Raw genomic sequence first — 24,544 nt, forward strand, 5'->3', positions numbered from 1 at the left:
AGCAAAATGTCACTACATTTGTGCAACATGGCATCACATCTGGCTCACAACACCCACTAAATCTGCCCCCGTCTCTGCTGTTTTATGTGTGCGGTGACTGAGCCAGCTTGGTGTGTGGAGGTGCGACTCACTCTTTCCCACGATGCCGTGCATCAGCAGGCTGAAGTGGGGGGGTGGAGGAAGCAGAGGAGATGGAATACTGAATGGCAAAAACACACACACACATACAACACACACACACACTTAAGACACATTCAGGAACCTCCTGTGCCCATAGCGCAGAAGCTGGGCCCTAAATGGGCTTATACAGGAAGTTCTCAGCTTTGGCTACTTCCTGTTTGCTAGGAGCTTGTATTAGAAGCACATTGTGTGGTAGAGGAGCTTTTCAGCAGCAGTTCACTAAGTGTAACAAACCTTCATGCGACAGTGGAAGCAACTGTTCCAGCAGCCGTATCTCAGTCTCTACTAAGTGCTCACATTAAACATTTTTAGTAGAACTTCTGCTCATTTTATTTCTATGGAACGTGTCTTGAGTTACTCTAACTAAACAGTTTCCTATGACCACACGGCACGGTGGAGCCAATCAACTGCGGCTATTGTACGCACAAGTTTAATGTTCATCAGCATAACAATGATAAAACTGTTAAGTCCATGCTTTATGGTCGGCAAGGTTTTATAGCATGTCTGTCAGCCAGAGGCTAAATAGTTTGCTCAAAACCTAAACAATTTTAGGTCTTAAATCGAGGCTGTCGTACTTTTACTGTATCAGCCTGCTTGGTGCATTTGTTTTGTGACAATAAAACATTCTGATAGTGGGAGGAAGAAGGAGGAAGGGAGGTGTCATGCAGAGATAAATTAATGAGGAGGGGGAGGCAAGTTCGAAGGAGAGGAGGATGCAGCGTGCAGGTATTGTGTTGATGTGATGTCCAAGTCGTGCAAAGAAGGTCGATTGAGATAATGGCTGGAGCAGAAGATAATAAGGGAAAAGGGAGAAGTCCTCGAGAGATATAAGAGAAGTGATTCTGGTGATCTTCCCAACAGCATGCAACAGCCTCAGATAGATTGCACCCAATTCATTTTCTTCGCTGAACAAAACCTGGAAGCTCGTCAGAGGAACTGCTCTGATATCAACCTCCATGTAAAGATATGCAAAGTGTCAGGGGCATTGTAGCTGTTCAAAAGTTAAACTGCCACTTTCCTGTTTGGACTCTTTATGTCAGGAATAAAAAAAAAAATTACTAATAAAAAACATGCAATCATCGTGTGTGAATGTGTAAGTTAATGTTTAGTTAATGCTGGGAGGTCTTGTTGAGGTGAGGCCTGCCAAGTGGAAAAAGGCCAGGCTGTGAAATCGAGTCTCCAGACTTATAACGGTTCAGACACAGATGATAAAGTTTTTAACATTTCTTCAAACTGTAAGCATGTTATGGAGGTGACGTAGTTCGAGATAAGGGCTAAAATCTTCACTGAGTGAAAAGAGGATTTAGTGATGGATTTTGAAAAGCACTGAATTAAATATAGGAGATATTTCAGGGGTAAGTAGCTGCCACGATGATATCTCAAGTCAAAACATTTCATTTCAGACATCATTTCCTTTTGGATGGAAGACATTATACGTGATTTGTTTCTGCGGAGCTCCATCTCTCACAGCTCCTAGTAACAATGCCCTTTTCCTGCTCTGTCATTTATCATTCTATTTATCCTCGCAGTCTTTCCCTAAAAATAGTCCTGAAGCTGCACATGTCCATGCGGAAAACTCACCTAAACAATGCACCAGTAAAAATCACTGAACCTTAAAAAAAAAAGGCAAGCGGAAACCACACGTTACCAACAGGAAGTGTGATGCCAACACCCAGCAAAATGGCAAAACTTCAAAAACAAAGCATCTCCACTAAATTTATATTCAATTCAACTTTTACTTCCTTTTAAGTGGGATCTGCACAATTGGACAATGTAGAAGTTTTGAAAGAAGAGTGAAATCCACCGGTCTGGTGTGTGGTTGCATGGTTTGGAGAATGGCCTCAAAGCAAAGTAAGCTATAAAAATCTCTCTAAGAATACCCTAGAGGCACAGATGTGGACAAAGACAACTTTAGTCGGTGTACTTTGGAAAACAGAAGAAAGACAGTATTAGTGAAAGTCTTGCTGGAGTTAAAAGAAAGGGCACTTATTCGGTAAAATTTTGTAATGTCCAGGATTTTAAAAGTCTGGCTACATTTTGCTTGGAAGCTAATTAAAGATTTTAAAGGATAACACTAGCATTAGTCTGTATTTCTTTTTCAATTTTCAACAAATACAAAGCCCCAAAATGAAGAAAAGACTGGCCATTCCTCAATGATTTACTACTTCTCGCCGTTATCTGTAGCGCTGATTCCAATCTGATTTATTTTGAGCCTTGTCATAGAACTTTCATTCATCTGTAAGAGGAATTGAGAGTCATTTTTGAAAACAACCGCGTACCAAACTTTAACTGATGGGAGTAAGCGGTACATTTGTTTAACCGTTACTGACTGCAAGACGTTTTATGATGTCTAGGCACTGATATCTAAAATACATCTAAAATACATAAACTGGCTCAAACAAAGCCATAAAGTCAAAGTCAAAGTAAACTTTGTCATGTCCGCTATATATAAGTATATATAGGTGTCTGTCATTAACATAGCTAGAAAAAAAAGAGATTGGAAGTAACTTAAAGTAGTTTAAATTCCTAGTCATATGCGATGCCCAGACAAATTATGAGCAGAAACAGACAATCAGTTGAAATCCCTCAATCTATTTAAAATAAAAGAAACACATGATTTGTTTTTTTTTAATCTTATAGACTTTGTCGACAAGTGCATTTTTATGCCTTTTTTTAAGAAATCAAAATACTCCAAAGTGAACTTTTTGAGTTACAGAAGTCCCCCATTAAGGGGATCAGTGGTATTTTGGCCATGGGAAAGGAAGGTCTGACTAAAGCACTGCTCCTTCCTCTTTTGGCACAGAGTCACAGAGTGACGCTGTGACCTCATCCCATCCTGTTGCACAGGAAAGGCGGATCAGATAGCCGGGGTCGGCACCTGCAGAGACACAGAGTGTATGACTGAGAGACTCACAGAGAGAAGTGACAAAAAACAAGAGCCTGTGAACCTGTGCACGGCACAGAAGATATTAGGTACCAATATAAGGACTGCAATGAAAACATTTGGATGTGTGTGAAAGTGGGAATAACATAAAATGGAAACAGACACATTTACCTCATACCTCAAAACAAAGGGAAAAAAATAATTTATAGTGTTGAAGTTGTTAAATTTATGTTATCCCTTACTTACTGATAGCATCAGCTTGTTCCAGTAAGTTTCAAAGAAACTAAGTGAGCTGCAGTCAACTGTGCATGAGTGTTTGTATAGGATAGAGGTACCCTGCCAATGAGCCCAGTGGTACAGCCAATATAGACAGGCCCCTCCATTAGCTCCTAACGATGCAAGACCTCACAGCTAGTAAGTAGTTATAAGCTAACCACCACATTATATTTATTTCTATAGTGTGTTTATAGATTGTTTTTTTTATTCCCAGATAATGAAAATTAGTAGACATAACAGAAATATGAATTTATTCCTTTCTGTGGTTGCTGGTTTAATCCGTTTTGCAATGGATGTACAGACTTGGAATGAATACAAAGCTTATCTAAGTGTTGACGTTCTATAAATTGATAACCCCCAAATTGATGAACTCAAGCTGATTGGGGTTATCATAGTCAGGATGTCGATTTTGTGGTTAGAGGGAGGAAATGACAGACAGGACAGACACAGGAGCCAAATAAATCCTTTCACCATATTCCATGGTCACGATGCATGTTTGAATGTAGGAGTATGTGTCTGCGTGTATGTGGGTGTCAATATTTGACTGAGATATTACATTTATGAACGTGTGTGGCAATGACGTAAATCTCGCAGTGGTCTCCACCATGGTGGTGAGCCCCACCAAAAGTGTCACACCCAAACCATCTGCTCTTGGTTAAAGCTGTGTAATTGTTAGGCTGAGGCAAGTGTTCATGCAGCCGAATCAATGCTAAATGAATTCACTCACAAACACCTAGAATACGGTTACACTAGAATTGGACTTTTGTTGGCCAATAGTGGTTTATAACCCACATATTTGTGTCCACATATATGTTGCCCAGTAGCCACCAGTATCATTTTCCTAACAGTTTCAGGTTAATTCTCAGCAAGCAAACCTTTGTCTGAACCGATCACGACTTTGCACCTTTTAAACTTGTCAGAGCTTTTCTGCCAGGTAATGCTTTTCAAACCCAGCGTGCTAAGTACTGAGCTCATAACTTCCAGGCAACAATTGTGCCTGTTTTTATACATTTTTATATCCCGTGTCATATCCAGTTCAAGTGATTTTGTGGCCTCGGATTCAGTCAGGAGGTAAAAATACATTTCTTTTTTACACGGGATCAACTGGCGCTTTTACCTAACACTCAAACAACACCATAAAATGCCATAGGTGACTTTCTTATGTTCTCGTCTTCTTCTCCTTCCCTCTGGTATAAGATAACACTTTAACGTTAACACGCTGCACTACTGTCATGACTTATGGTTCAATCCCAAAGTGACAAACATCATAATATGCGGAGATTATGCTTGTTTGTGTTTCATAAATCACTGTTGCCTGCTTTAGCCATTAACCAAACAGTTTCTAGTGTAAATTGGGTCTGCTGTAGAGTTCACTGGGTTTGAGTCCATGGTGTCTGGCCATCATGTCCCAGTCGCTGTGGTTAAATATAACACTTAGTGGTAAAAATGTTAAAGTACCACTTCCCCTATACTGACTGCAACAACACATCTATCTCTGGTGGACTCCTAAACCAAGAGGGGACTGACTGATTGCTGTCCTTGACACCACCACCACTCCCACGAGCCCCCTGTTCACACATTCTCCCGCGACACAGCTCTCCCTCATCTACCTCTCCTCCATCGCTCTGCTTCAGTGATGCAGGTAGAGGCTTGACCTAAAATCTGGGGTGATGAATGACTCTCATCTTGCTGATTCTAGCAGTGTGTGTGTGTGTACATGCATGCGTGCTTACTTGTGTGGTCTATATGTGTCTGAAGCTCAGCCCAGCCTGATCTGCTGCAGGTTATAGTCACAAGCTTTAATATGCGTGTAAAATCTCATCAATTACCCTAAACACAACTTCAAAAAATAAATTTGGTTACATATGTAACAGTATTTCCTCGCATATGAAAAAAAGGATGTAAGGCATTGTTGTGAAGTGGGAAAGTGTCATTCAATTGCAATATAAGTAACTGGTAATTTTATTTAACTGTAAACTATAATAATTTTATTATTACCATTTTAACTTGGAATTTAAATGCTAGTACAATTAGATATTCATGAGAACACTACATTCCCGAATCACCATCACATGGGCTATGATTCTAATTTTTCGTCATTAATAAAAAGGATCAGACAGGTTAAAATGGAAAAATATATCCAGGGACCTGCATAATGACTGGTGCTTTGATGGCGCATGGTGCGCTCCTTTGTTTCAAAGACTTGGCCACTTCCACTGAACGGAGCTGGGGGGCACCAAAGTCTGCTCTCCAGCCTTTCTCCCTACTGTATTCCACGTCTGTCCCCCCTTTTGTGTAGCTACCCGAATAAATTAGCAATCCAAGTAAGTGAAGGAGGGAGGAAGAGGTGGAGGAGGGTATGGAGCTGAGTAGGGGGCTGGGCCTTGTGGCGGACGAGTCGGCTTTCGGTTGGTGAGGTGCACGGTACCCTGAAGCGACTCTGTCTCAACACGCACACACACACATCCACAAACACCGTGTCTCAATGACTGGATGCTGAGAGAGAGAGAGGGAGCGAGAGAGAAGCGAAAAGTGAAACACTGAAGATCAACGAGAGACTGTGCGGAGGACCACAAACGTCTCCTCTCTGCTGCAGACAGTGAAGAAGCCGTGCAGCTTCCCAGCTGATCCAAATGCGCTCACCTGACTCGGGGACGGAGACGCATAAAAACCCTTCCCTGTGGAATACCCAACCTGCCGGTCAGCGGGATTAGAGCATCTGTGGAATTAGCACTACTGGCGTTTTCTGTGGATATTATGGAACATCAAAAAGCCTAGTCCAGCTGGCCAGCAAGGTTCCATTCAAGATTCTGTCCTGGTGGATTGTCTGTCGTTTGGGAGGGATTGGAAACCCGTTTGCATACTAATCAGGTTGTGAAGGGGATATCCAGGGTGCACATCCAGAGCAGCGGGGATCCGATGAGTGTAAGTGATCGCTTTTTACTTCTTATCTAAACAGTGATGTCTCATTCACGGAATAAAAATAAAGAATAAATGCAGGCAGACAGTCTCTTACTGGGAGGAGGCTGCTGGTTTCCCATGCAGAGGGGTATGCACCCTGCATCTGCACCTTGCGTGCATGGGCTGTTAGCTGATCTCTGTACAGTGCTGTGGAAGGCTATACTAGAGAGACTCAAAAGTAGCACAAGATCAGTGCATCACAGTGATGCACTGTAACTTAATATTGATTATTGATTCCCAGTCAGAGAGGATGGAAAAAAAGAGTGATTCATCCCCATTTGAAATGAAAAAGCGGCCAATCCGGTCGACTACCACACAAGCTAATTACGCTTTATGGAGCTGGTTAATAACAGCAAGTCAGTGGTTTCTTCCACAGTGTTGGCAGGCTCAGAGTAGCTACTCTTTTTATTTTGGAGGGACGACAGAACCACTTAATGGGAAACACCATGAAGTGCACAAAGTGGGTCAGCGTTTGTTAAAAGTATTTCTCAGGGAGACCAACTGGTGTGACAATGAAAAATGCCCGCAAGGCATCACTAGCGGAAAGAATTTTAAATATTGCTGTGTACCACTGAGCAAGGCACACACAGGGTCTGCTCTGCAAATGCTGTTGTAGCTTCTCATTTCTGCTTTTCTGATTATGAAAACAGAACCCCAGACTGGAGCAGGACTCTCTCAGTAGACATGGACTGTATAGTTTAGTTTAGTTTGGACTGCTCATGGCAGTTTTGTTATGCGGCAAACAGATTTTGACTCAATCTAACTTTTTCCCCCTCTAACATAAAAGTGTTGTTATTTCAGCCATTTCTGTCTGTATATGTTTACATGGCCAAAAGCTAAAAATGGGAACCCACGGGCATATTTAAACTCCTAACCACAATACTTATTCCAGTCATATCTGGTGTCCGCTGAGCTCCTCGGCACTTGGTTTTCTGCTGTATGCAGGGGATACTGATGTTTGCATTATTGCACTATCCACTTACATTGTCCCATGTGCTCCAGCCTTGCAGTACACTGACCTCAGAGACAGCCTCTGGTCTGCATAAAAACAGCAAGAGTTTGGTTTCTTGCAGAGTGATGAGGCGTGCAGCAAGACATTTTTCTAACAGGAACCATATGCATATCTAGTGCCACTAGTAGCTACAACTGAGCAGAGCCTCAGTTTATACTAACAACTTATAATTATTCACATCAGCTGCTCAGCAGAACAGATCCTTCTTCGCAGGAGAAGGATTTTAAACAACTCGGGTTATTTTCACAGTTGTTTTTATCTCGTCCTGGTAAATTCATGCTCCCTGATGCAAGAGGAGTATATCTGGAGGCTGGATTAGATTTTAATTTGATGCTGGGTGGGGCTCATTCTGTTTCTTCAATCTTGAAATCCTACATCTGAATCACACTGACATACAGCCAAATATTGTTCCGTTTCAGTTTTTGAGCTGTCATCAATTTCTTTTTCTTCTTCTTTTTTTTCAGCAGTCTTTAAGGATACTCCTTGTTCATTATAATGCTCTTCCTTAAGGGAATGTCCAAGCTACAGCTTTATTCCTTTTTTGCAAATCTCAAGCAATGTTTGGGAGTTTACCCTGAAACACAAAGGGTGATCAAATTGTGCATTTGCCACCCACATTGACACTGAAATTCTGTTAGTACTGTATACACCATTGTCCTCTTTGCAACTCCCACAAAAGCCACATAAGAAAGAAAAATAACTCTTTTCCCAGTCAGGTTTCATTACTTGCGTGATTTAATCCCATAACTCTTTTCTCACGGTCTGATTTTTAAAAAAAAGAAAAAAGATTGCGAAAACACTACACATACAGTATTGCGGAGAAAACTGTAGCGGGTAAATCTTTTGTGTTTCAGCTCATCATCTCAAACCTCCAAGTGCTGCCAATGAGGGAGAGCGAAGTGAGAGAAATTGAAAATATCTTCCCCATCCAAATGATGCCTCTGAAGCAAAAAAAATCTAATTGTATCCCAGAACTGTTTTTTCCTGGGTTTTTGTTTCTCAAGCATGTGAAATCAGTGTCTGAGCACAAATATCGGAAAGTGACTCACAGACTCCTCTCCATCTAACTCTTCCTCTTGCACGCACACTCACACACAAATACACAACAAACCCTAACACGTGATAAATGCCAAGTTAGACTCGTGTTCTCTCAGGTATGCAAATATGATGCACTACCAGCCAGCAAAACACAAACACAAACATAAACAGCAAAGGTTGTTTCCATTCTCTCTGGCTCCACGATGAGTATCTAGTGTGTTAAATATTTACCCTCCATCTTTTTACTCACTACATGCTGCTGATGCCTCGGGTCTGTGTTGGTGTTTTTATTTACCTCTCAGTCTACCATCGTAGACATAACATAAGCCAAAGACCCAATATTTTGGGACTTTAATGCCATCTTAATTTATTACAGAGGGTGTAGACCATAAGCAGTTGTAGGCTGCACCGCTGTGTGAGGGAGTAGCTCTGTTTTCCTGGAAAGTCACTTCTTGTTTGCATCACCATCCACACAGGAAGGCCAGACTGTTATTAATAGCTTTACTAGTAGAGTTAGAAGCAAGATTTCTGCTGATCAGGAGTCTCATCTGCTAACTACTCCTCGATTGTTTTTTGTTATAATCCCACGTCTTGATTAACAGCTACAATTGCCAAGTTGGTCATCTCGTTATCGTTATGATTTGTGAAATTTTCCCACTTTAAATCCTGGCTTACGTGTGCATGGATTACCCAAAATGATAATCACAGTCCTGTGTAGAACAGCCGCATTCTTGCTGCTGCAACTGTGGAAGGTAATTTTTGAGTTATGAAGTACAAGATTATTCTTCCCACTGTGTGGTCATAGACTTGCTTATCTTATGAATATACTAGCAAACTTAATCAAGCCCCCGTTAGTCAGTCATCCAAAGTCATGCCTCATCTTTGAGCTCACACTGAAAACTATTTTCTTAAAGTTCTCTGTAGTCTGTCCCCCTTTGGGAAATACAGATCTTACCTTTCAATGTATGGAATGAAAATCCATTTATCTGTGGCACTGGAGAAGATATTACTGTAGGACAGTCTCAACCATTCAAAGGAAATGGCTTGACTCTCCTGTCAGAGGCTGAGTGATTGACTGGCTGGAGCTTTTGGTTTGTTCTGAAACCCATATTTTGAACTGCTGTCTTCATTATTCATGGTCTTTGTCCTGGCAGTGGGGATCCTACTGTAATGATAAACTGAACATGAAAGATTACAGACAAATGGGGAGAAAAAAAAGATAGTTTTACAGAAGAGGCTTTCTGCATGGCTTTTGGACCAGTTTCCCTACTTTACCAAAGCGCTAAGCTTGAAATGCATTACCTTGCTACACTCTCATCTTAAAATTCAACATCAAACATTATCCCATAAACTGCGTGGCTGCACATCAGGCTTTTAGCTGATTCATGATTAAGACCTAGAATACTGACTGCTGTGAATGGGTTGCTATATTCCTGATTGAAGCTGCAGATGGAAACCTCTAAAGCTTTATGTTGTCTCAAGTTTCAAGTTGGTGTGACACTGACTTCCAGAAGTGTGGCCAGACCACTGGAAATGTGGGTGCCTTGTTGTTGTAGCAGATGAATGGGTAAATGCATGCGCGTGTGCACGAAAGTAAGTGTGTGGCTATAGCTGAGATCTCTCATTAGGGGAGCAACTAATCACTATTTGCAATTAGCAATTAATCTCTCAGCTGTTTTCTTAACTAACACAGTAACCATTTAATCTGTCAGAAACTACTAGAAAACCCTTCTATAATTCCCAATATTCTAATACTCAACAGTCCAAAACTCAAACTTGGTTCATGTACATATGTATATAACACTATTAGTGGCAGTTAGGTAATTTGTTATCTTTGCAGCACTGTAGCCTTAGATAATAGCAGAAAGATTTCTGCTGAGATTGTTTTATTGATTCTCCCTCAGTGAGGAGATGATTAGTACTGGCAAATGCTCCACTTCTACTCACATGTATTTGAATGAAGTGATGTATTCATTTCATTAGACACATGAAGGGATGAATTTAGGCTCTGAACAAAGATGAATGAAATGCGGTAACTGGCTCCTGCCCATGTGAGCGCTTTATGGATAAGGAGTGTCTGCGCTCAGAGTCAAGCACGCTGAGCGGGGAAGAAGAGAGAAGCTGTCTGTGTAGCGTCTCATGTGTTTTTCATGAAGTAAGTGAGATGATCTGAGCTTCTGGTAACTTCAAACACTTGCGGCGAGCTGAGAGCTGTGTAGGGCATCGCAGCTCAGGTGAAGCAATGTGTTATGCAAGCTAAGGGATTCATGGGTTGGATGTGTGTGGGCGGTGTGGAACAAAAAGGAGGGAAGAAAAAAAAGTTGGCTGGGAAGAAAGTTTTTGGGGCTCTTGATAACTTAGAGACTTTTTATATGTGAACTATGCGAACAGGAATCTGGATCCACATCAGTAGACGGTTCCTAGGTAGAAGGTGCAGGAGTGTGGGAGTGGAGGTAGAGTGGGGAATCTACCAGGTCGGGGGTTTGATCCCTGTCTAGTCTAGTCTGTGCGTCAACGTATCCTTAGACAAGATACTGAACCCTGAGCGGCCCCCGAAGCATCCGTGTGAGTGCATGTGCAAATTTTAGACGTTTGCACACACTTACACACCTCTGAAAAATGACCTTGCACGAATCTGTGTGTGATTGGGTGAATAAAGGGTAGCATAAAGTGCTTTGAGGGCTCAATTAAATTAGAAAAGCACTTTATAAGTACCAGTCCATTTACCATTTACAAGATTTTGAGCTCAGTTAATGAGAATTTGATGAAGTTTGAAAAATTTGAAAAGCAGCCTTGAAGGTTGTGAAAAATGTTGTCTGTTGTTAATTTGTATGTCAAAGAGTGAGCTACTATTGCTCAGTTCATGCATTAAGCTTTCTATTGAAGCCTCAAGCTGTCTATCTCATCAGCCTTTTTTTTGTCAGTGTTTAATTTTGTCGTATTAGCGTCATATAATTGATGTGTTTGGATGCCTGTTCAACTGTGTTGAACAAATTGAAAACAAAAGATAGACAGTTTTAATTCCCAGGCTTACCACAAGAAATATAATGGAGAAACATGATACAAAGGCATTTTCTTTGGAGAACAGCTGCCGGCGCACCACTAGCCCAAGAGTTGATGGAGAAATTAATAACTTATAGGCCAAGGCACTGTCCTCAGCTACAGATGAGTAATTACACATTTTGATAGTTTCCCAGATAAGTCGCCAGACAAGAACCAAAGTTCAATGTCTCTCTGTAGGTTTTTTTTTTTTAAATTTTAACAAAGATACTGACCTTTTTTCACCCTAAGAAATTGCTCTGATAGCTGGCGAGGTTTTCAACAAAACATTTTTATCACCATGATTAATATTTATATGTTTTCTGAAACAATAACATGACCTGATACGACTTTGTGCCTGGCTTGCTGTTAGGCCATGTCTCTGATTATTTCATTGGATGGAATACAAAAGGAGATTAAAGTGTGCACTTGCTTGTGTATCTCATTGTGTATGTTTAAGTTGCAAGATGGTGTGGCGTTTCCCTTTTCCTAGCCCTGTTTTGGCTACCAGCTGAGTGTTTTGTCTTTGGACTTTTCCTCTTTTTCTTCATTAGCTGATTCTGTGAGTCTTCTGATATAACACTGCGCGCTTCATCACTTGTTGGGACAAAAGTCTGCCCCGTACACCTCCCTTACGGGGACCAGGTTTAATCCTCAGAAGGTTTAAGATTCATTTTAAAGTTTTAGGCTGAGAATTACGACTGGGTTGAAGAGGGGTTAAAGGTCGGGGTTAGGCATTTAAGGTTAGGATAAGCCTCTAGAGAATTAAAGTAAGTCAATGAAGTGTTCCCACAAGTATGTGTGGGTGTTAGTGATAGACACGGATATATATAAATCAACAATGGAGTTTATTTGTTCAGGTTTTCATTTAAACATAATAAAGTGTACAGTGATTGGTAATTATATGGATTTTCTTAATAATAACATCCAGAAATAATGAATAAAACATACAAACTATGAATAAAACGTCCAGTGTAACAATATTTCTGTAACCGAGCACTGTGGTTTAGAGCATTATGCAACCAAATGGACTCATTAAGTAGCTGTTGTTACATTTTAATGTCTTCCACATTCAACAATAATTCCTAATGTTTAATTGCTTCCAGTCAGTGTTTTCTTTTCACTGCAGTGGACACAATAGATGTTCTTCTCACGTACAGAGCTCAAAATGCAAACCATGAATAAAAAAAGGAATGCATGAGCTCCTGTCGTGGTATTTTTTTTTCATTTCACCTGCAGTGTAATATTGTTTGACATAGTCATGGATAAGGTTCAGCTCGACAGCTTGCCCATATGGGATATTAAACATGCTCTGCTGGTGAGGGGCAGCGAGTGATGTAGGTGGCAGCTGCTGCTTCACTTTATTAAACGTTTCACCACATAATCTTTTTTTTTGTTTGCTTTTTTCCATCTGTCTTTTGTCTTATTTTCATACTGAATTCTCTCTTATGCTGCTCTTTTTTTAAAAACGTTTCAGAAAACCTTTAAAACCTTGAGAAAAACACACATATTCATCAGAAGAGCTAAGCTCACTGCATATTCACTTGGCCTTGAAGGTTAAGAGGTGAGCGAAGCAGCTCCGGCTGTGTTTTCACTTGCTCCATGGCTTCACAGATGGTCCACAGGGCACATTATTTATGTGTGTACACGTCAGTCTGCATTTGTGAGTTTGCTCACACTAACTTTTTTGTTTTGTTTTCTTTAAAGAAATCCTATTCTGAATCAAACTTTTCTTCTGCTGCATCTCTATTTTCTTTTCTTTCTCTGCTCTTTCCATCTGCACGGCGCCGTTCTCTGTCGGCCGGTAAAATCTAGGACGTTTTGTCACGGGGGACCTGGTGTAGTTTGTAACTGTGTGTGTCTGCATTCTGGCTTGACAGCCTCTGTGAGAGTAAATAAACAAATCTTGAGTTATCACATAGCTTTGAATTGTCATCTTGGTGCTGCAGAGTCTTTTGCAGTCTTTTTTTTTCTTCAGCTGATATCCCCATTGAATCAAGTAAGAATTTGAGTAGCAATGTGCAAAAATTAAAGCGTGACTTGTCTATTTTTGGAGCAGCATACTAAATTGAAATGGACTCGTAACTTTAGCCAGTAATGACTTCTAGGAATTTAGCACAATTACAGATAAGTAAGTCTAAGTAATGCTCAGAATATGTAGCTAGGCAGTGATTCCCAAGAGCTGTTATTGGTTTTATTCTGCCCCAGCTCATAGAAGAATGTGTGTGTGTGTTGCAGAGTGTATTTTTGGGATGTGAACTGATACATTGACAACAAAGCAAAATAGAAAGTTTATATATGTAGAGCCAGATCCAAATGATAAACTATTGCCAATTTAGTTTTCAGTTTTAAGATTTGGATATTATTACTATTTGGTAAAGAGAATAAGCCCTTTAAGCAATCGTTTTTTGAGAACTGCTATCTCCGATCCACCAGTGTCACCTGTGAATTGAATTGAATTCAGTTTTATTTATATAATGCCAAATTGCACTTTATAATGTAAGGTGAAAACCCTACAATAATACAGAGAAAACTACGGTGGCCCTGAGAGGCCAAATGGACTGCAACTTAAGATAACACCAGCAATAAGAAAAACGATGCAAAAGCACACAAAACACAACGGAAATAGGAAAAACGACAACGGAAATAGGAAAAAACAGATTTCCAAAAGCACAAGGGAAGTGTTTCTGGGGAAACAATAACCCGATGGACCAGTTGCAGGAACCCAAAACATGCTAGGTGTGTTGTGTGATTCATATAATGCTGATGACGGATTTTTAGGCTAATAGTTAGGCTAGCACACTTACCTCTCATCTTTTCTTTCCTCACAAAACCGATAGATCCTCCACTTCTTTTAAGTGTCTCCCAGCGCAATTCTTAGCATATTTTGGTTCCTGCAACTGGTCCGTCGGGTTACTATCTCCCCAGAAACACTTCCCTTGTGCTTTTGGAAATCTGTTTTTTTTTCCTATTTCTGTTTTCTTTTTTCCTATTTCCGTTGTGTTTTGTGTGCTTTTGCAGCGTTTTTCTTATTGCTGGTGTTTTCTTAAGTTGCAGTCCGTTTGGCCTCTCAGGGCCACCGTAGAAAACACCAACAATCAGACAATCCCTTGTGTGAATGGAGTTTGCTCTGTTTGCTCAAATGGAGGCTGTGCACTGTAAGACTCAAGAAAGACAAAGTATAAAACCAAAACTGGGTAGCATCCTTTTAAACATTCCTGTGTTAGCAAAGGGAAATGCAGTCTTCTTGTCTGGAAGTGCTCCTTTCTCTCATATTGGACTGAAAGCAGATCGAGTGCTACATTGACTCATTAGCCCACCTGGACTTTCAAAGTGGTACTGTAGGCCAGCGCTAACTGGTTGACATGCTAACTTCAGTAGAAATCTCCGCAGCACTGTACATATTTGTCATAACTTCGTAGCTGTTAAGTCTTCACATTCTGGCGATAACAATAACTGCTTTTTCATTTTTCAAAATCTATTTTAAAGTTCTTACAGATTGCACCTTTAAATAAGTCATGACATGGTTTTATACCCAAATAAGAGTGTGGAGGCAAATAACTAACTTTCCAAATACCTTTGGATTAGACAGTTTTTTTCTCTTATATTTACATCCTCAATCAGAAAGCCCATTGTTTTAACTTTTTTCATTTTCTATTTGATTTGGCATGAAAGCGACAAATGAAAACAGATTATGGACTTCATTCTCATTCTCAGTAGGTTCCTGGCACAGACCGCTGTGGTCTCTGTGAACTCGTTTCCCCTTGCCCACCCTCTACAGCCATGCTCATGTCGCTCGACATAGAAAAAAAGGTGATAAAATCAAACTCCAGAGCAACGTTTTATGGACAAAATTAACAAACAAACCAAAAGCTTTCACAAAGTTGAGATAAATGTGTAATAAATGAGTCCTTATAAGAGAGTTTGTAATTGAGCTTTTAGATCTTAGTAACAATTTTATAGGAAGAGATTTAAAAGGCAGAAATTTTATTCAAATTATAATAACATTTGTGAGATGAATTACAACACTATCCACAGGAGACCAACACCCAACCAGTTTTAGCACATTCTCTTTCACTTTTTTTACACTATCTGGTTGTGGATGGATTAGGACTGACGTCTAAAGCAGAGGAGTGCCAAGGAACTGGTTGTTATTGCATCATAATTAATTCAAATGTACTTACTAAGGGCTTACCAGTCTTCACACTGGAATTAGGCTGCGTTTCACTGGTTGTGAGAGCTTTTACGGTTACATGCGTCCCTTGGGTGATGTACTCCAGTCATATGACACAGTCATGAACTCGCTCTATGAGTAGTAGTATTAATATTGATTGTGTTTTGGTGTAGCACATGCATGTATATTTCAGTGTGTGTGCAACTTTCCAGACAGTGGCTGTCTGGCTGTCTGAGAGCCTGGTGCTGTTATCCTTCAGAATCACTGGGTGGGGGTTGATTCAGTTGTGGAAATGAATTGAAATTGATATCCACCTTTAGTGTAGGTTCTTAAATTGAGGAAAAGTAAAAGCGGAGCCGGGGAATTACACGTAATATGTACAAAGACACACAGACGGCTCACATGCACATGTGCCTGGTGCTGGTGACAGCTGGGGTTAGAAATAGGACATCTATATCCAGATATGCATGGAAAGGCAACTCAAGGGGACACAGCCATCATTGTTTTTGTGCTCCTAAACACACACACGCGCACACACACACACAACCCAAGTGACATGAAAACTGAAGAACAAAGCTTTCCTCCATCCTATACCCCCTGCAAGACTCAGCCCTCCCTCCCTCGTCAAAGCTTTTTTGGCATTGCAGACCGCTGCAGCCTGTTTCACTACAAACTAACCCAAGCGTTCATTCTCAGTCATTTAAATGCAACCGTATACTTGCACAGAAAATGCTTTGTCACACTTTTACCAACCAGAGCATTGCCTTGTTGGGGTTATCAAGCATGCATGTATTGTGCCTGACGGTACACTAGATTTTAACAGATGGGGTTTTAAAAATGCAAAAAGATGGTTGTATCCAGTGTTCTGTCTTTGTGGCACATTTTATTGTTGACTTTTGACACAGCATGAAACTTTTTCCTTTTATTCTCTTCTCTCTCTGTCTTTACTGTCAATCACAAAGTTTGGCCAGCGTTCTGAGTGACAGGAAGCAGTTCCAGGAGTGAATGAGTGCCTGACAAGTATCTATAGGCAAAGCCCTTTAACCACTGAGAAACCAGCTTAATGCAACCCTTTTGCTGTTCCATCAAAGCACAAGATGGCATAGATATCGGTGATACAGAGCGGCCAGTTTTACTTGGAACTTTGCGACTTTTAGTCCTGTTTAGCTTGGCTGAGCGTAACTATGGCGTGCCCAGCCAGATCTGCTAAATACATTAGAGGGATCGGACAGAGGGAAGGAGGAGGAGGAGTAGAACATGCAAGGGATTGGGAGATGGCACCGCACGAGGAAAAGCTATTCCTGACAACTGAGTTTCGATAGTATAAACACATTTACACACATCCTCGCGCACATACCGTACTGCTTTAAATGGTCACATATAGAAAATGCTATGGTTTTCTATTATTTGGCTGCAGCGCTTAAGAGCGGAGGCCCATGCATTTGAGGCTTTGAGGGCTGCACACAGCAGAAGGAGATTATGGGGGTGCAATGCCAGATATAATGTGGCTGAGACTGCGTGGAGCCCTCAGGGTCTGCCCTGTCTGTCAATGTGGTCGCACACAGATGATGTCACAGCTTGCGTGCACATGTCATGCACACATAAAGGCCTGCAGACAGGTTGAATCTTGTTTGTTGTGCTGCTTGAACCTGTTTACGTCTTATTTTTCTGTTTTTTTTTTAAGATTAGGAGAAATTCCAAACCTCTTTAAATTGGTCGTGCATAATTCATCATAATTTTAAAGAGAGCCACTAGAGGGAGTGAATCAGGTGATTATCTTTCACTCCGCTGACCGTTTGTTAAAGCCAGAGTCCTTTCAGCACGAGCTCTATTTTAGCCCCTGCACTCTCCATCCCTCGTCGGCTCGTGTTGTCCAAAGCAAACACAAGTGTATTGCAGCCCATGTCAAAGGTGGAGATGATGTCATGGACAGACTGCTCATTGACAGTGACAGATTGCAGCCATGCGATCAGTTCATCAATATTACCTTTCACTGACACTCAACTGAAGCAGTGAGAGAGAAAAGACGTAAAAAGACTGGAATACACCCTTTCTGACATCATAAGTTCTGCCTGCACAGTCCAGTGGTCTCTAAAGGCAACAGGCCTGCCAAGCCAAAGCAAACTGCAATGAATGTTACTTTTGCTATTGTGTTCCAAATCTGCTTTTTCCACGTCTCTCCTTTGTTCTTTTCATGCTGTTCTCCTTAGTCTGCTCAATGGCTGTGTTATGGTACTGAGTTAATTTCATCAGAGCGACGTCTCAAAAGGCCCAAGCTATGACTCTGAGTTTCCCTCTCTGCAGTTAAAAGGCTTTGTTTTATCATCACACCCCTAATTGTCTCCCAGACCTCTTTCAACTTCTCTCTCTCCTCTCTTTTCGTCTTGTTTCAGACAGACACAAACACTGACAACTACTTTGAAACACAGAAAAGACAACAAAAGAAGGGCTTTGTGTGGAGACATGTGCTCAGCCTGAGCATTGTGTAGGAGTGCAGCAACTGTCCAGAGCAGCCGTCTGTACCAGATGTAGGGGTCAGTCAGAGGGGCCAGTATCAGTGTCCCCTTCCCCAGTCCCTGTGGAGCTATAGCCTTTATTAATCTTTCCTCCTCAGAGGCCTCATAAATGACCGCAGGAGGTCAGAGTCAGTAGAAAGACTGGTAAAGTGGATGATAGCACGAGGATTCATCACATAAAATATTGTTTTTGTGTTTTATTTGTGTCTTATGCATACTTAAAAGTTTTTAAGGAGACTTGTAAATCTAAACTACTAGCAAGAAACTCATTTCCTTCCGATTGTTGTATATGAGATAGCAGTCATGCAAAAGGGTAAGTCTATGGTCCTTTTGTGTGTGAGACTATGAATTCTTTAGTTTAATGTATGTGCGAAATCTGCAGCCAGCAGCAGGCTGGCTTTTTCTCTAGAGGTGAAAGACATTCCTAAAGTTAACTGTCCAGATTATACATGCACTGTGGGAGTGATTTTTTTTGGTGAATATGGCCGTCCAGCAAGGGCCACCGCCCGCCATTGAAAACTTGTCTCCAGTCTGCTACTGGCCTTTTGCCTGCATCGCACATTTATAGTTTTGATAATTTAACAGCAACAGGGGCAGGAATCATTCACATTCCAGAGAGTTTAGGCATTAATGTTCAGATCGCCGTAGAATATTGTTAAAGCATCATCTCTCCGGTCTCAAAAGTGTGATGAATGAGTTGTGTCAGGGCTGGACGGTTCTCCTCATTGCAGGATGTTTTGAAGAGTTATATGCTCAATAAATCTTCCCTTATAAATACGAGTGGAACGTGCATAAACAATTGGTCTCATTTTGAAAGTAATCTAAATATTTGTAGACTTCGCCAAGGGGTAAAACGTGCATCTATCTCGTGAGAGTCCAGTTAAACTTGTTCGGTTAAACTTGCCAGAACATTTATGAGCGTATTTCCAGGATTTTATGCTAGTATGCAAAAGTATGTGTGTCAAAACTGGGTCAGTTTCCATTTGCAGATAATTATCGGTGTTTGTTTTAACTTGCTGGAAGTACCAGATGGTGGTTATGCCGCAGGTTAGCTTAAAACACTGTCAGGTGAGCTTTAGTTTGACTTTGAAAATCTTGTGATTAACTTTCCTGTTGTCGACATGTCATGTGTTGGAGTAGACCTACCTTACCACTTTCTGGCACAAGAGGCTAACCATAAACAGTTGCTGGCAAGAAGCGTGTGACTCTGCAGGGGTTTGTGGACAGTTGTTCATCATTACTTCCATTGATTTGGCATTAGCACGAGGAGGATACTTTATGGATGCGTGAATGATTTAAAGTTTGGGGAACCAGAGAGGCTAAGAGGCTAAGCTATAGGCATACTTTCCCAGGCATTTGTACATTTATGCGTGTAAGCATTTGCTGTTCTGATCTGTGTTATCTATAAAACATTTGACAAACAGATCTTAATTCCCAGTGTGTTATGATCTGCCCACTTTAAGATATTGTCACCCAGTGGTTCAGTTGTTATCCTGTGGATAATTATAAGTTATGACTCTGTCCTCAGTTTGGTCCAACCCACTGTGGATCCTGGAGAGACTCAAACGTCCATTGTCATGCTCTTTCAGTGCTTCCAGATCCAGCTGGAAAGTTCTGTCTAAAATGTTATATATATCTATTTTATGGGGAAAAAGCTGAACTTCATCAGGCAGTGTCTTTAATATCTGTTCTATACCACAATAAATGTGTTAGCACCTTGTCATGCGGGGATTTAAGATACATACTCAGCGAAAAAAAAAGAGATGAACATTCTCTTTTTGTTTCATGCAAAACAGCTAAAGTGAATTTTCAAGAGGGAATATTCGATAGAGAATGAAAAGCGCTGTACACTTGCTCAATTCAGGTTTCATAAAATATACCTGCACTTTTAAAAAGTCATGTTTTTGTGGCTAATATTTTTTTTTCCTCTCTTCTTTTCTTCCAGGAGTTTTAGAACCCAGCCATGCCGATAACAAGTAAAGGGTCAAGAGGGAGGTCTTGGGTCAGTGAACCCTGTGTGCGCTCACATCTTTGGCATCAGAAGGTCTATTTTTATTTCTGTGTCATCCTTGTTCTGGTCCAGACAACAACTGTTCTCGGTGCACTAGAACTCCAGCTGGATGAAGAGCAACCGGCAGGGACCATTGTTGGGGACATCAGTGCTGGGTTACCGCCTGGTGAAACTGCAAGTCTTTATTTCATCTCGGACCATGAAGGCACAGGTGTCAGCAATGACCTCAATATTGACGAGACCACAGGCATCATTACCACTGCACGCCGTCTGGATCGTGAACAGAGGGACCACTATAACTTCATTGCTGTTACAATGACCGGGGTCACTATTGAAGTGTCAATCACTGTCAACGACATCAATGACCACGCACCTGTGTTCCCAAAAAAGAGTGCTGCTCTTAAGATCCCTGAGCACACAGCTGTGGGCACAAGGTTTTCTCTGGAGCCAGCGACCGATGCAGACAAGGACCAGCTGACCACCCAAGGCTATGCTATTCGAGAGGGCAATGTAGGCCAGACATTCAAACTTGAGACGAAGAGAGGTGCTAACAAGGTGCTATATCTAGACCTGGTAGTCAATGGACTGCTTGACAGGGAGAAACGCTCATCGTACACCCTGGTAATAGAGGCTTTTGATGGGGGCTCACCTAGGAAGATGGGATCTATGACCCTGGAGGTGACTGTGACTGACATAAATGACCACGCGCCAGTCTTCAATCAAAGCAGATACCACTCTATTATCTCTGAAAGTCTCCCACAAGGAAGCAGTATCCTCCAGGTTAGTTTTTGTGCTCTAACTTGTTTCTAAAATAATGTTCTGCCTCCACATTCATCATTTTTTTTTTTTTTGCTGTCTTTGCAGGTGTTTGCCACAGATGAGGATGAAGGTGATAATGGGCTGGTGCTTTATGAAATCAATCGACGTCAGAGTGACCCTGAACACTACTTTGTCATTGATGTAAAGTCTGGGGTCATCACTCTGAATAAACCCCTGGACTATGAGCTTAAGAGGGTTCATGAACTGGTGGTCCAGGCCAGGGATAATGCCAGCCACCCTGAGGTAACTGCATTGTGGCCCTTCATTATAGTGCATTAACAAAGCCGTGCAGTGTGTTTAATGGTTGGTAGCATATCGTATTATATACTTATATTAGATAGAAAGTGCTAATGAGCCGCAAAGAGCACGAATCCTATTGATTGATATTGAAGGTCCAAACTCTTATTATCTAGACATGGATTGCTCACTGGTTCCATTCAATTTTGTGGTTCCCAGACAATGAATTCAAGACACACATTGTGGTTGGTTTCACCTTTTTTAAGACAAATATTGTATGGCATTGCTATCTAGTCTGTTTCAGGATTTGTGATCCCCTGAGTTTCCTCTATCACCATCATCAGGTCAAAGCTAATTTCTTTTTCCATCACTTTGGTTTAGAAGACTGACTGTAGGCCTAGCAGCACTTCTAGTATGAAGAACAACTTTATTGCTTGACCAACACATTTCAGTCTGTAGCCTTCATCAGTGTCAACACGTGGTGACATGATGAAGTGTTGCCCTAGCTTGTTTTCCTGACCACTACCATGTTTAGCCTAAATTAGTCTTAAATAGCCAATATAAGCATACCAACAGTACAAACTAATATAATGAATGTGAAGAACTTGTGCTACGCTGATGAATTCCCAGTAGAAGAATTATCTAAATCCTATAACTTGTTTTCACAGGTGACCAATGCATTTGTGACTATTCATGTCCGTGACTACAATGATAATCAGCCTACTATGACCATCATCTTCCTCAGTGAGGATGGTTCTCCAAGAATCTCAGAAGGAGCCCAGCCCGGCCAATATGTAGCTCGGATATCTGTCACCGACCCAGACTATGGAGAGTACGCCAACGTCAATGTGTCCCTTGAGGGTGGTGATGGGAAGTTTGCTCTTACAACCAAGGACAGTATCATTTACCTTATATATGTTGACCAGGTCTTGGACAGAGAAGAGCGGGATTCCTATGACCTGAGGGTGATGGCCACAGATTCTGGCACGCCCCCGCTCAGAGCAGAGTCCTCTTTCACCATCCAGGTGACTGATGTCAATGACAACCCCCCTCTGTTTGACCAGCAGGCGTACAGACAAACCATTCCTGAGGTTGTGTATCCTGGATCCTTTGTTCTTCAGGTTACTGCCAGGGACAAGGACCAGGGCCCCAATGGGGATGTGCGATATAGCCTGCTAAAGGGCAAAAACTCTCACTCTGATTGGTTTTCGATCGATCCAGTTACTGGGATCATTACCACGGCAACTGCTCTGGATTTTGAATCAGAGCCAGCGCCTAGTGTGACTGTGGTTGCGATGGATAGCGGACGCCCGCCGCTGTCATCGACAGCGAAAGTGGACATTGTGCTGCAGGATGTTAATGACAACACGCCGGTGTTCTCCAGCAACTTCTACAATGCCTCCATCAAGGAAAACACCCCAGCGGGGACTTGCTTCTTAGAGGTAGGCGAAACCCTGACAGAGAAAGTTTTCTCTTCAGCTTTTTGCTTCTCCTTCTAACTTATAAATCTTTTATCTATTTTTTTCATAGATTTCACTCTACTTGTCTTCATTTTGTAGAGGAACTGACGTTTATAATTCTTTGAGAGCTCTATCTTGCAGTGTGCTGAACACAAAACTATTGTCCTACTTACGCAGCCAAAACCTAGTATTCACTGTCTTCCCAGTCCTCTCATCTCTTTATTCCCTCTCTCTTTTCACAAACACACTCCCCGTAAAACCCACTATGATTACTCCCCTGGCAAAGGCCTGATTTATACATCAATATAAAGTGGTCTGGAAATCAAAGTCACGTCTGAAGTGAAAAGCAGTCTCAAAGTCCTGCTTCACAATGGATGGGGCACTTGGAAGCACTGACACATTGTGATGTGATTCATAAAGTCTAGGATATTCAATGATCTCATTTAAAGGGAAACTATATCTAACAGAAAGAAAAAAAAAGAAAAGCAGGGAGGGAGTCTTTACCTGAATTCCTGAAGCTCCTTTGAGGAGATTTACTCTCTTCTGGTGTGTCCTCTCTCTCACCTCGTAGGATTGCCATGGTAACTTAGCCAGAAATGTGGGGTGAGCCCTTGGTATCGGTGCAGTACCTCGCTTCAGCTTAACTGTCTTGTTTTCGTCACGATTTCAGCAGCTTTGATATATAAGGCGGACTTCGCCTGATTAAAAAGGAGAGCTAGACTGTCTTCCAGAAAGGTCTTAACATGGCATCATGCACAGATCAGACCAGCAGATTTTACAAGCCAGTTTTAAACTCTTTGACATGAGGCAGAACCCCCCACCCCCCCTTTTTCAAAATTTTTAAGATAGCTCACTGCTGGGCCTAAAACACCACTGAGATTCTAATAAAAGGCTCTGGTGCCGTATTAAAACCAGAAAGACTAGTAGAGTTTCATGTTCTTGTAGGTTCACTTATCATGCATTTGGAAAAGCTGGCATATGGGCTGGCTCCTTTGGGAAGACATGAGACGTGACGAAATGTAATGAGGAGTAGGACTATAAGATGTAAATGAAATAAAACAGCAGAGGAGAGAGGGATTGATATGTAGAAAGAACGAGAAATGCACAGATGGAACCTTTAAATGTTTTCACAGTCAGATCCAGCCCGTGATTTTGTCTGAACCCTGTACTTTGTCCTCAGTTAGCCTGCCCTTTTGCATTATTACATCCCTCAACCAACTAAATGAACCCTCTGGACCCTCATTCCAGTTGTTGCAACAGTTGTAATCAACTGTTACTGATTTTTTTCTTTCTAATCCTAGCCGGCAGTTATTTTGGCACTAGGTGCAGGCTAATCCCATGCCAGACATCACGGGTAGTTTTCCAGTGTGCCAGAGAGATTGAATAAGGTTTGATTTAGTCATTCCGGCACGTTCCTCAATGCTTGCTTCATCTGTGCCGAGAAACTCCAGGCGAGAGTCTCCCCACAAGGGCTGCAATTTTCAGTGTAATGGCAGCTGGTGTTAACTTTTTTCTTGGCCAGTGCAACATGGACACACATGCGCACAAAATAATCTGAGACCTGACATCATAGCTTAATGAACCCTGCTCCAAATTTGTTTTGAACTTATCATTTAAGTATTGTGATTCATTAGCATCGTTTTTTACACTGTCAGCTAGTGGGAAAGTCGAGATTTGGGTCAGCTGGCCTGCTAGGATTCAGTTTACATATTTTTTGCGGTGTTATTTGGCACAGATTAGCCGGTTGTGAGATTTGTCACGCTCCACACAGTCAAGACAATGGCAGAATTGTACAAATATTTACAATATTTAGCAATCACTGTTTGGAGTTTGGAATTACTGCGCTGGCCTGGCTGGCTAAGTTTGGATTTCGGACACTTAAAAATGGGGGGAAATCGACTAATGTTTAATATCTAAACAAGGAAATGTGTTATCAG

General features: G+C 41.4%; 1 protein-coding gene across 1 annotated transcript in view; it reads left to right on the top strand.

Moving 5' to 3' along the window:
* The first annotated feature begins 5,673 nt into the window (after positions 1-5,673).
* dchs1b (dachsous cadherin-related 1b) overlaps positions 5,674-24,544 on the top strand; it is an 85,254-nt gene continuing 66,383 nt past the window's right edge. The window contains exons 1-4 of the mRNA XM_005472268.3: positions 5,674-6,265; positions 20,026-20,871; positions 20,956-21,153; positions 21,816-22,589. Coding sequence (XP_005472325.1) covers positions 20,044-20,871; positions 20,956-21,153; positions 21,816-22,589 — 1,800 coding nt within the window. The 5' untranslated portion in view covers positions 5,674-6,265; positions 20,026-20,043. The remainder of the gene's footprint in view (positions 6,266-20,025; positions 20,872-20,955; positions 21,154-21,815; positions 22,590-24,544) is intronic.

This window comes from Oreochromis niloticus, linkage group LG10 (assembly GCF_001858045.2).
Source record: "Oreochromis niloticus isolate F11D_XX linkage group LG10, O_niloticus_UMD_NMBU, whole genome shotgun sequence".
In the NCBI taxonomy this organism is placed as follows: Eukaryota; Metazoa; Chordata; class Actinopteri; order Cichliformes; family Cichlidae; genus Oreochromis; species Oreochromis niloticus.